The 13,173-nt window shown below is 42.4% G+C and overlaps 1 protein-coding gene across 2 annotated transcripts in view; it reads right to left on the bottom strand.

The window, feature by feature from the left end:
• ntrk2a (neurotrophic tyrosine kinase, receptor, type 2a) overlaps positions 1 to 13,173 on the bottom strand; it is a 71,149-nt gene that overhangs the window by 53,457 nt on the left and 4,519 nt on the right. Inside the window, exons 3-13 of one of the 2 annotated variants that reach the window (XM_053869789.1) lie at positions 12,866 to 12,937; positions 12,383 to 12,451; positions 11,789 to 11,937; positions 4,267 to 4,409; positions 3,294 to 3,426; positions 3,154 to 3,225; positions 2,830 to 3,057; positions 2,742 to 2,762; positions 2,318 to 2,329; positions 1,199 to 1,236; positions 386 to 485 (exon numbers count right to left, since the gene is read on the bottom strand). In XM_053869789.1, coding sequence (XP_053725764.1) covers positions 386 to 485; positions 1,199 to 1,236; positions 2,318 to 2,329; positions 2,742 to 2,762; positions 2,830 to 3,057; positions 3,154 to 3,225; positions 3,294 to 3,426; positions 4,267 to 4,409; positions 11,789 to 11,937; positions 12,383 to 12,451; positions 12,866 to 12,937 — 1,037 coding nt within the window. Of the gene's footprint in view, positions 1 to 385; positions 486 to 1,198; positions 1,237 to 2,317; positions 2,330 to 2,741; positions 2,769 to 2,829; positions 3,058 to 3,153; positions 3,226 to 3,293; positions 3,427 to 4,266; positions 4,410 to 11,788; positions 11,938 to 12,382; positions 12,452 to 12,865; positions 12,938 to 13,173 lie in introns of both variants that reach the window. The other variant, XM_053869790.1, reaches the window with a different exon arrangement.

The following is a 13,173-nucleotide window of genomic DNA, read 5'->3' as shown; positions in this document are numbered from 1 at the left end:
GACCCGGATCACTGAACAAATGCGCTGGATGGGTTTCCTTTAAATGTTTTGGGTTTACTATACAAAGCTCAGATTTCCGAGTTAGAGACAGAAAGGAACTAGAGGATAACAACTTTCAAGTTGTGCTCAGCAGGCCATCTTATGTGTCTGAAATTGCCAAGCCAAAGAATGTTCAGCAATCTCAGCGACTGGCAACGGTTTATCTACACCCGAAATCTGTGGAGATGCATCTCCAGTGACCTATTTTTCACGGTCTTTTGGAGGAGACTTGAGTCATCGCTGCTCTTGTGTGCAGTCAGTGTGTCCATGAAACCAACCATGCATCGACACGACCAGTATTTTCAGTTATCATCCAAAGTTTTAAGGAAAAACAGACAGTCATTACCTTTGATGCCAAACTTGGAGTTTCCTCCAAACTTCAGGATAACCAGCATGAGGAGGAAACCGGTCAATGCCACCACAGCGATTCCGACCACCACGTAGACCTTGAGAAGGCAGAATCACATTTATATTTGAATATGTGTCCATTGATTGAAATGAAGTGGATTATTTATGCAGGTCGACTGGTTTTGGGAGAGAAGAACTGCCGAGTCTTACACATATGAGAGCATTAGAACAGACATGGGTGGATCAGTCTTAGTTCACTTTCCCAAGATTTTCCAAGAACCAATTAAGTAAGGGCAAAAACTAGCATGTCAATATCATGACCAACAAAGAGTAGTGTTCAAGCTTTGCCCGAGATTAGTATGTGAAAACTAGATTTGGAAAAATCCAACAAGGTAGTTTGAGGTAAAACCAATTTTTTTTAATGGTGGCTCCTCGCTGTCTACTACGTCATGACAACTGTAACCGTAATGAATTGATCCCGAATTTATGTTTAAAATGTGTTTTTCCATCAAGATAATGCGTTCAAAAACTGTTGCGTTGGTTTGGCCCAGTACTTAGTCATTGCCATTTCTGTCCAGATCAGAGGGGTCAAACTGATCCGCAAAAGAGCCACAGTGGGTGCAGGTTTTTGTTCCAACCGTGGAAGCACATGTAGGTGGAGCTGAAACAAACAGAACCAGGCTGACAATCGACACATTTCCATCCTTCACACGGAACAAAAGCCTGCATCCAGTGTGTCCCTTTGAGGACCGGTTGGACACCCCTGCTCCAGACCTGTGGTGAGTGCTACTAAAGGCATTGCATGACTTACAGCGACTCTGTCCTCTGGTGGTTCAACAGGCGGGTTCTCTGTGCATGACAGTGCAAAGAGGAGAGGTCAGTGAAAGCTCAGGCATTGTCAATATCAATACATTATGACATGGTAAAAAAGAAATCGAACCATAAAGGATCGGATGGAGTAGCTCAAACAAAATGTCTTATCAACTATCACATGTCAAAGTCAACCTATCAGAGGTCAGATTCTACCCAGGTACTAGCAACACTGAAGGCCATGTTCCTCAGCAGGTGAGAAATGCTCATTTCTTTTCACTTCAGATGGACACTGCATCCTCATCACCCTTCTGTCACTCCATTCTTACATGACCTAAAAAGTCAGCACCAGGGGATCAACTCATTTCTGCAGGTGAATTTCAATTCCTCCCTTAATCCACCATCCTTAAGCCTCAACCTTAGCCCTCAAAACCAAGTGTGAAGGGCAATGTGCGACTTAGAAATGGGACAACCCTTAAATGCAAATACGTCCTCAGACTGTGGGGGGCAGCATTATTCAAAAGCGCTGTTCAGTCTGACAAGTAGATGTCAAGAAGAAGATTGACAAAAAGTAAAGTAATACAATGGTTTTCCATAATATTCATGTCTCCATTAACAAAGACAATACATACATCTATGGTTCGCTTTCTTCGCTGCTTTCAATGGCATTTTTTATTGGCTGAAAATATGCAAAGCATTCTGGGTAGCCTGGGTATTACTCAATCCTAAAGTAGGTGAAATTGAGGAAGATACTTTCCTCAACATGACTTCCTGGCTGAGGTTGAGCCTCACCTGGAGTGGAAATCCCACCCTTTTATAACCACTGTCTCTGACTTAGAGGAGCTGACCCTCATCCCAGCGTCTGGTTGCCTTCCAATGCTATACAGTTAGAAGTCTGGCTAGGTTTGCCAGTTAGTTTCTTATTTTGCAATGTAGAACTGAGTTCCCTCGGTGGTGCACAAGGTTTACTTCAACCCAAATATCACTGATTTGTCTTGGAATAAAATATGTACAGCAGCGTTGATGTCGAACACTCTTATTTCCATCTTCTTTCTATGACAAACAAAAAGGATTGGGGCAAGGGACGCTTGTTTTGTGGTGTTTCAGAGTGTGAAAATACCTGTGGTAATATCTGCAGCGCCACCACGGTTGCAGGGCGACAGACAAACAAAAACAGAGGACACTTCAATCACAGTGTGATCAATACATTTTCAAAAAACACAGTCAGTCATGCATAAAAAAAGATATTGATCATGCTTGTTCCCTGAGCTTGAAAATGAGGTGATGTTCACAAACACATGGAAGAACACGCACCACACAAAGTCAAGATGGTAAGAACAGGTTGGAATGTCAACATCTGGACTGATTCCTAACTGCCAGGACATGGAAACATTTCACGCAACGTCAAGAATTTTAGAGAACAGAACAAAGAGCAAGAGAAAAAATCTGAATATGTCATTTGTGTTCAGTGCCACTGACACTTTAAAGATGGTGAACTAACGGAAGATTGACTTGTTGGGTGAGTGGTGTGATTGTGAACTCACCGTAGTAAATTGGTTCGTTCTCTGTAACTGGAAAAGAAGAGTTGATGGCGAATAATTCTCAATTTAACAAATGTGTTTTCTTTCTCACCGTCCCCAGGTCCGTGCATGAAGTGGGCCTCCACTTTCTTCCGGTCCGACCCGTATTTATTTTCAACCAGTAGTGTATAGAAGCCATTGTTGAGGTGCGTGGGACTGTTGAGCTCCAGACAGCCGTGGTACTCTCTCTCTGTGGTGTCATGGATTTTGGTCATTATGTAAGGCCCTTCAAAGACCTCCACATTATCCCGGAACCACTTGAAGTCCGGCTTTGGGTTTCCTTAAAACAACAATGAAGGCCGTACACATGGTGCTTAAAAAAACACATCATATTGGTTCCCCATGACTTTGCAACCACTGTTAACTCCTCACTCACCTGCAACACTGAAGGGTATGCACCAATGGTGGTCAGGAATCGCATCACTCAGCTTTGTAATTTTGGGAGGGACTGACAGGGAAGAGAACAGGTGTTAACTGAAGCATTACATTACTGCCAGACTGCGAGAGCAAACATACAGAGAATATCCAGCGACAGGGAGGACTCCTTTTCTCCGACCATGTTCTCGGCTTTGCAGCTGATCTTTCTGTTGTGGTCCATCGATGACAGGTTAGTCAGCCGTAACACAGAGATCTGACCAGACGTCTCAATCTGGGCGAGAAAACAACAAACAAGCGTGCACGTTTACAGTTCCATCTCACGCCTCTATTTCAAACTGATTTGTGGTAACACCACAAAGGTCCACCCACAAAGTGATTTGTATTCATTGCTCTACTTAGTTCCAATTTGTTCGATTGACAATTTAAAGACGCCAAAAAAGCTAGGGATATCAGTATCGGTCTGATACCAGGCTCGAGTAATCGTATATATATATATATATATATATATATATGAATGGCATATGGTATATGAATGGCATTCGACTTACGTCCAATTTTACTTCTACTCGTTGGTCGGAATCGATCCTTGTATATTTATATATATATATATATATATATATATATATATACATATATATATATAGATAGATAGATAGATAGATAGATAGATAGATGGATAGATTTTTTAAAATAAAAACTCAAAGTAACAACATTACTATGTGTAATGGTGTAAGTATTCAGCATTGGTGAGTACTTAAATACAAGTACTTGTACACTACTGGTTTTGGAAAAAAATGGTATCCGTGCTTTACAAAAACCACCATAATCGTGGCCATTTCTGCGATGCATGTTTTCCTGCTGTTGTGGCGCCTGATCACGTGTATCACGCTAGCTATCTGACATGGAGAAAGCCCATGGCGGACATAATTTAATGTTTTCTCCTTGGTCATGTCACTCAGAGTACCGTGAAATAAGAACATGTGAAATGATGTATTTCAGTATAAACAGTCTCACCTGAGTTTAAGTCGCAGGAACAGCGATACCGTGACTAATAGCCCGGAACATACGATAATTTGTTTTTCTTGCACAAACTCTGTGTCATAAGCCTCACCTCATAGTAGGTGACCAAAGCAGTCGGACCCATGTTCCATATGAGCTCCGGTGTGGGAACCCCATAGGTGGTACAGGCCAGCACCTCATCCTCTCCCTCCATCACCGTCACCTTGGAAGGACTCAGCGTCGCCATGGGAAGCTCTGTGCACAGTGGGAGAAGCAGCAGAGAGGGGATTGGTGGTTTGACGGCCGCACTAAATCGAGGGTTGTCGGGTAGGGATGTGGGGTGTGGGGGGCGTTGGGGGGGGGTGCAGGCGGGAGGGTCGGCCGGACACAAATCCAGCCTTCACGGCCAAACTTGACACTTGAAACACGAGGCACGTATCAAGCGGGACAAAGAGGAGTGAAAGAGCAGTAAGGCACACACGGCGGCAACAAATAAAGACCTTGAATTCATTCTCGCTCCATCTTCCTGGCCGACGCTCATTTAAGCGCACTCACTCACCCAATCAAACGGTCAGACAAAGACACGCGGTTCAAACACGGTAATGGTTACGCTGATTACCAGCGCATGTCTCCAGCCCAGAGGAACTCAATTGATTGGACACAGTCTGCAGCCTTTGTCAAAACAAAGACACCAGTGTGTGCGTGTGTGTTAGTGTGTGTTAGTGTGTGTGTGCGCGCGCTCTCTGGGGAGCAGGCATGTGTGAGAGGAAGTACAGTGAGCTGACCAGGAGGTGACCTGAGCGTGACCAATCACACTTGCCGACCTTGGCCCCGGTCAGGAGGATATCAGAAATACCAAGCGCACCTCAGCTCCTTACTGGGACTTGTGAGGTCAACCTCACATTCGATTCTCACATCATACAGATGTACATTTTGTAATTAATAATTGTTGTTATTGTCATGTCACGCCAGAGGACAGCGCTGAAATCTGCAATTCCCAGCAACACAACTCAGACAATGGGAAGAAACAGATGCTTTTTGTTTCAACTCTCACGAAAGATTTGTCGAACTGCTCATAACAGTTTTATTTTAGCAATAATCAGGACTACATTTTGGACATTCAAATGAGTGTTTGCTTTTTTATATAATAGAACACGTTTAAAAAACAAAACATCAAAACACTGTCTTCCTTTGACTCATCATTTTTTGGTTTAGTTGCAACACATTTTTATGCAAAATGATATCTTCAGTCAAAGCTGTTGAGAATCTATTTTTGCTCATGAAATGGTGCGCTTTAGACACATCATTTCATTATATCGACGAATAAACCAGCTGCTCATGACGCTCCGAACAATGCACTTCCTTAGTAGGAAGTGGAGTGAACGGCTGAAGAGGGGGAGTTACGCATGGAGGAGAGGAAGAGAAGAGCAGAGGAGGAGAGATGAGTGTCAACAGCTCCTGCTGATGAAACCCAACAGATTTCTTATCAAACTCTCTCCTCTTCCATCACTCCTTCCTGTCCTTCTTCTGTCCGTCGGCGGATTTCTTATCACCACGGTAACCTACTTATCACTACGGCAACCGCTCAATCACAGTGAGAAAGCACTAAAAACCAGTCATTTCGGTGATGGCAGGCCAGCTGTCTTATCAGGACGCTCATCTTAACTGGCTCTCTCTAGCTCAGCTCTCCACTGCCATTAAAACCATCTGCGGGTCACGTGACACACTCCAGCGCGCACAAACATGCCCGCACACCAGTCAAACGGAACTCATCGGCGAGGACAAAAACTATGAGATTTGGCAGCGGACTGTCGTCGCCCCTGTAGCTCCCTGTTCACAGTTGCCAAGACAACAGATTCATAATAACCGTATGGCTAATTTCAGTCAGTAGCACCATGTAAAAATAGCCATCACAGGCCGCTCCGCTACCTGCCATTAATATGTTGTATTTTTCATGGCAGATTATCGATGGCTGCCTCCACACACAGAGTCGGTAACTGCCACTGATGGGTGTAATTGAGGCGCGGCAAACATCCTAATTGTCTCTAAAGCCGTTACACACAGATGGCATTATGATAATAAGGTGATTAAATCTGTGGCACTGAGAGGTGAAGAGAGGTGTGATACATGTGACGCCTCGTGCCGAGCCCAGACCGGTGGAAGCAGAAACGCTCCACAATGGCTTTCACGTGGACGGACTGCGAGTGAACATCCATTCAGGGATCTGTGATGAGACTCAGACAACCTGCTCCACAGCCCTAACTGCAGCCATCCCTCCTCCTCCGTAACATAAGTGACCCAGATCGCGCCATTGTTGGAGCTCACTCCTGCCTCCTCCAGTCCTGCAGTCCAGTCATCACCTGCAAAGATTTATTTTGTATGTGAGGGGAGTTCATGGAAACTGGAGCAGGTCAACGGCACGATCGGAGGCAAAGAAGCGGCCTCACTGTCGCAGTGGGAGCAGGGAATGAACTTTCAAAATGACAAACAAGCAAGGCGGGAGGATGAGTGAAAAGGATTTGTCACAAATGTGTAACTGACTCTCTGCGATCAACCGGTTTATCCCTTTTATCCCGTCGTGAGGTGGCGGCTTTAATTGTGAAACTTCAGCCGCCTCTGACTGACAGATACTTCCAGGCCAGAATGGAGGAGGCTCCTCTCCATCTGGTTCCTGCTCTGACCCTTGTTAATCTATCTGAGATAAGCTTTCTTGGAAAACCTCCAAAGGACGGAAAGCAGGCGACATTCTCGCAAGATTTTGGGAACATTGCGAATAGATCCTTGAAACGAGAGAAGCAGCTCGACAGGAAGGTCAAGGTCTTCATGAGAGACACAAGGCCACTGAAGTTGGTGGGGGACAAAACGTACTTGAATCATGTTCTTGAGTTACGGTAATTGTTGGACTGAAATGTAAAATTTTGGGAGCAACATGCTTTTCAAAGAAAAATTGGCAAGAGGGCCAAAATGAGGAAATAATGGGAATTGTTTTGGAAAAATAAAATAAAATAAAATTGGTTATATTATATTAATTTTCACTGAAGTGAATTGCAATTTAGATTTCCATATTTATTCTTGTATTTTCGTTTTACTAGACTTTGAGAATGAAAGGTAAGAAATAATAATAAAAATTATTGGGCAGAAATATATGACTAATGAAAAACTGAATGAAAAAGTACCTTTCCCCCCTGGATAAAGCTGTAATTACCAAAATATTTTAAAAAATTATGAAAGATAAATCACACTTTTGTGCCTAAGTTGTGCTTAAAGGAGTAAAACCAGTGTCTAAATTGTATTTAGGCACAAACCACTGAGATGCTTGTTCCTGAAATTAATGGAATAGTGTACTCTGGTTTCCTGTATTCTTTATAATTCTTTGGTCAACAACTTGGGAAATCTGATTAATTATTTTTGCTTTTTAAAAAGAAATAAAAATAAACAAATAAATAAAAATAATGGAAGTTACATAAATTGATCACATTCCTGCTTATTTAATTGAAAATGCATTTTTTTAACACTCCAATTTTGCATTCCGGCGAGGTACACATTTTATCTTGTGGCAGGTTTTTCATATTTATTGAATATATTCCTTTCTTCAATTGTCATGGGTTTCTTCTACCACACCAGATGACAATATTAATTTTTTTCTGCCTATTTAATTTTGAACGAAATAATCTTTGTGTAGACAAGTTTAACATTTGCATTTCATTTCGGGCGCCTGCTATAAACTGACTTCAACGATTCTGAATGGATCAATTCAGCAATTCTTCATTCTCATGGAGTAATACAGCACTGCCAACTGTGTCAACAAATTACTGCCGTATTGTATTCCTTCTGTTTCACTGAGTGATGAATCGTAGCAAAACTTCACAAAACAGCTTCCAAAAACGACCAAATAAGACATAATCCAGCCCCAATCTGTTTCTCTTTAGGCGGCGCAGACTTTTCCGTTTGTTTGGCAGTCAGATATATTCTAATATTTATCTTTGTCACACAAATGTTTCCCGCTCACAGACATGAAAGCCAGCTGGCCTCTTTACTCATTCTTTTATTGATTCTCAGCGCTCGTATCAGTGCCAAAGTCTTTCATGCAACTTCCAAATATACATGTTGCTGACTAATAAGAGGCCGCCACACAAATAGAAATGGGAGACAGAAACTCATGAGGCCGGAGACGGAACTGAAACACAGAAGCTCTAGATAAAAATGAACAGTATTTAAATGACAGCTGAGCTTGACTGACAGCAGGCCAGACAAGGATAGAGGGAGAGGGAGACAGATGGTCTTCATTATCAGCAATTGCTGTTATTTAAACAAAAGTTGAGAGTTTATGGGATGTGTATTGTTTAGCCGAATAATTAACAGCTGAATGGAAAAGTGAATCACCTGCAGGTGCTTTAGCATCAGTTCGCTCTACTCTCACGACACGACGCGTCCCAGGCTTTTCAGAAAATCATTTTCTCGCCTTTCCAGACGGAGTGGAAGGAAAACGGTCCTGGGAGAGACGGACAAATGTGTGTGGCCTGAAAGATCAGTGTCAGCCGCAGGGCATTGTTGGGCACTTCCTCTGCTTTGTGTCATTCACATATGTCACTTTCAACTGGACAGAGAAACAGACGGCATTCCACGATAGAGAGGGAGAGACAGAAAGCAAGAGAGAGAGTCTGAAAAGTTCCCCTCGACCACAATTTCAAAATATCAGAATCGTTTTGGCCTCGGACTCATTTGCTGCCGATTATTTTAATCGCTCATAATATGTTTCCCAGTCATAATTTGTTGTTTTCGTCCCCCAGAATTTGCTCATTTTATTTGGACCCATATCTTGAATGTTTCATTTAACATCTATTTTCCAGACCACCCACAGCAGACGCAGGGTTTCATGCCTCACACTGAACTACAACTCGACCCATGTATGAATCACAGTACTAATCGTCGTCTTGAAAGCTGACTCTTGTGATTCACAACAGTGTTTCGTTGAAAAATAATTACTTATGAAACGCAACATTTCTCTTTCTTGGCAGCAACAACAGTTGATTAAAAGGATATTTTAATTACTACTCACTCGCTATCGGCTTGTGCTAGCGCTAAATCATGAAGCTGATGGGATGGCTTCCATCTTTTCCAAGAAAAAGCAAGTCTTCAGTTGGTGCAATGAATTTGCAATTTGGGGCATATAGAAGTAACTTAGCGTGTTATGCTAGGAGAAACTCTGGCGGTTTCTCACCAGCACCAGAGGAAATGGACTAAGCATGCGTCCATAGCAGAGGTGGGGAGTCCATGTAGTGGTACTGAAATAACTGGTACGTATCAGTGAGACTTGAGACTTGACTCGTGCTCAGAAATTGTTAACAGTTTTATATGTTTCCAATCTGAACTCAAGCCCGCACCACATCATTTCCGCGACCGTGCGCCCCCCGACCAGTCGACTAAGTTTAGCATCAGCATCTCACCCTCTTGGTGACTTTTGTTTTGAAGAGCAACTAGCAACAAACTTTTTCTTGGTTCTGGTTCCGATTAAAAAACACAAATTGCTGCCCTTGTGTACAGGCAGCGGCTCCTGCTGTGAGCCCCTACCCCACCACAAAGGAGTCCAACACGCACTGACAGTACCCCTCTTTCTGTCAATGCACATGGACGTCATTTTGCAACTTCTTGCGACGTCTAAAAGGATTTCGCAGCACTGGTCCACCTGACAAGAACCAGCAGTGGCTACGGCAGCCACTGCCGCGGTACCCTTTGTTTGCTTAAGGGAACTACAGGGGCGAATAAAGGGGCGAAAAGATCAGTGCCATCAAAACACACCCAGAAAAGTCAGTTAAGCACTTCTTTTCATCTTAATATCTCCATCTATCATGAATCTTCTGTTGTCATCTACAACTTAACTGGAATCCTTGACCGAGTTAGAGGGAACACACTTGTTTTATGGGTCTCATATCTTCATATCTTCATATCAGGAACGCGGCTAAACTACACTTCCAAAAATAAGTAATGAAAACAGCAGAAGGCCAAACAATGGCAGCGGCCTTTAAAGTTCTTAGGGGTGCATCCACACTTGCCCTGGGGCCCCATCAATCAGCCCCGGACCGTGTCCTCCCGCTCACATGTCACTTTGCCAGGGGGTCCGCTGGCCACCCCCCGAGGGGCCAGAAATATCCTCCTCTAACGTGGTGCAGACGACAGATCAATCCGAATCAATGACGTGCGTCCTTTTCACGTTCAGGGCTCTCATTTGTCCACAACTTGATAAAGTTCCACACAGCTGATGCACAACAAGGCGTCCGTTCAAAAGACCTCTCCAACAGCAGGCAGGCAGGTCCGCGCTGCACAATTAAACATGACAAGACTTCTGGCGCAAGGTCAGGCTGCAAATCGACACTGTTTATGAGCAGAAGAGGCTGAAATAGAAATTGATGAAAAATTCATGCAGCAGATGCACAAAAGAATAGAAGGGCACTTGAGTCCTGACATTTAAGCGGACGCAGGAGATGTCTGCGTTCTTAAAATCATACGGGAATGCAAAGTGTGCTAGTGCCTTGTTAAAAATCACACGTGTTCTTTGGTCCCTGGAGCACATCTCTACGTTCTCACCATGATGATGTTATTTATATCTCAAGTTATTTATGAGATATTAATCTAAAGGTTTTACAAGGTGGTAAAACCTCAGTTAAATAAATCACTTCCTGATAATAATAAATATATCACTATTATTAATAATAATGTTAATTCTAAACGCCTATCAACATTTACAATTTTTTAAATAATTCAATTTAATTTAAATGATCGATTAATAAACATCAGATACACTTTGTTTTTGTAGCTCAGGTGGTCAGTGAACGCCTCAGCAGGTGTAAACTGAGGGAAGCTTGCAGTCAGTGTATATTGTTTTCTGAAAAGCTTCTTTTCCATTGAAGGCTTGTTCAAACATTCAGTGAGCAGGAAAGCTTAAAGGTACATAAAGATTCCACTCATTTAGCCAACAATTCACACTGATTTGTTAAATTTACGACAGCGACGTCTTCAAACAGACTTGATGATAGCCTGCAGTAGGAAGGTGAAACCCTTGAACTGCCTTGTGAATTCATGAACAGCAGAAGCAGTCGGCCCTGCAGAGAGACCTGCACACAACTCACTACATTTTCATTGACAAATGGAAGGAGGCAATTGTTTGCTTGTTCATGTGTGAGATATTGCCTTAATAGCGCTGCACTGTAGAGCGTCTGGGGAAATTACAGCCAATAATGCACAGCGTAGGCAAGAGAGGGATGGAATGTGTTGCAATAACCTTGTGAATAATATATACCAGTGGGTATAGAGCGGAAACCCAATAATAGTTTCAATAGTTGTTTTTAACAACAAACCTGTCTCTTGTGCGGAAACATACCCTGAGGGTGAGTGAGAGCACTTAAAATAATCATCTAGTCTGAAGTGTAACGCTGATCTACACACATCTTAACACTGTCCTTTCACGAAGCGGCTTTATAGAAATAAACATATGTGCCGATGGTTTCATATGAGAATAAGTGTTACATCAGGTCTGCTGACAGACGGAGACCACAACCTTGCTCAAGATCACAAATGTCCCAGGGTATCTTATCCAGCCTGAGTGTGTGTGTGTGTTTGTGTGTGTGAGTCCTCACCACAGTTGGGTATAGTCAATCTGGACATCAGCTTTCGCCTTCCTCCCTCCTCAATGCAGCGCAGATCCTGAGTGTCCGCTTCCTCTCCTAACCACAGCTTCATCCACAGGTTATCACACGAGCAGTGCAGAGGGTTCCCCGCCAAGATGCTACACGCAAACACGGAACCAATTCACATCACTTTATTTATTTATTTATTTGATTGCAACAATTGTTACTTCAGTATGGATACAGTTTGACTGATCCACTGGAGTGACCACAATTTTCTTCCTATTTTTTTATTTCATAAAATTATTTTAATGAGTAGAAAAATATAGCACAAAAATAGCAGAAACTAACAACAACAGGTAATTCCGAGTTAAAACATGTGAATCTCCTAACAGCCCTGAGTATCATACACAATTAACTCACATTTTATTTTTAAAAGTACAGGTGTCAGACCTGCGCCACATCTGTCTGGGGACACGACATCATAATCCCTGTGATTTAATTTCCTAACCTCAATTAAATGCACTCCCACCACTCACAAACAAAGTCCCACGAGTGACACAGTCACATCGGTGAGTTAAGGACGAGCGCAGGAACAGAACTCACAGATAAGAGATGTTGAGGTTTCTGAAGATGGTCCAGGACAGAGACGACAGGTTGTTGTCTTTCAGATTCCTGCAAGTAAAAATGAGATTAAGCCAGTAAACAGCCGACAGTTTCATGCTACAACCATTGTCTCTTTTCACTTACTAAACCTGTGACTACTACTGCTGCTATTACTATTACTACTGCTGTACACCCAATGAAAATACAAAGACAGTCAATTGTTTTTGCAGCTACTTTTACACAAGATCCTTGTTGCTACTACGTCAAGTTACGCAACTTCAGGTACTTGAGTAACAGCTCTTGCTAACTCCTGCTGTGTCAGAAATAAAAGTATTTTGGAATAAGCTAAAACTATTCCTGGTACTGCAAAATTACTATAGGCTCTGTTGATGCTTCATGACTGCTACTGACCATTGGCACTGCTTACATCCACTAAAACATAGTTATAGTTATTTAACTTGGATCAAATCCACTTGTACTCACAAGTATTGAAGCTTGAGGTTTTGCTCAAAGGCAAGCTTTGACACATACGTAAGCCTGCTGTTGGTCACCGTTCTGAAAAGAAGAGTCATCATTTCATCACTCATCAAATGTTGTAAATGACACATTTACATCAACTTTTACATTAAAAAAATGTCTAATGTAAATATTAACCAATAAAAAAACACAATGAACAATGAATGCAAAAAAGCTGTTTTTATAAAGTTCCCATTCTGTCATTCATGTAGTTGTGTGTTGCATCTATTACCTTTTTATTTATTTATTTATTTTATAGAAGATTAATTGCAACC

The sequence above is a fragment of the Synchiropus splendidus genome, chromosome 7, assembly GCF_027744825.2.
Source record: "Synchiropus splendidus isolate RoL2022-P1 chromosome 7, RoL_Sspl_1.0, whole genome shotgun sequence".
NCBI lineage: Eukaryota > Metazoa > Chordata > Actinopteri > Syngnathiformes > Callionymidae > Synchiropus > Synchiropus splendidus.
The sequence above is the reverse complement of the archived record's forward strand: the minus strand, read 5'-3'. Positions and strand labels throughout refer to the sequence as shown.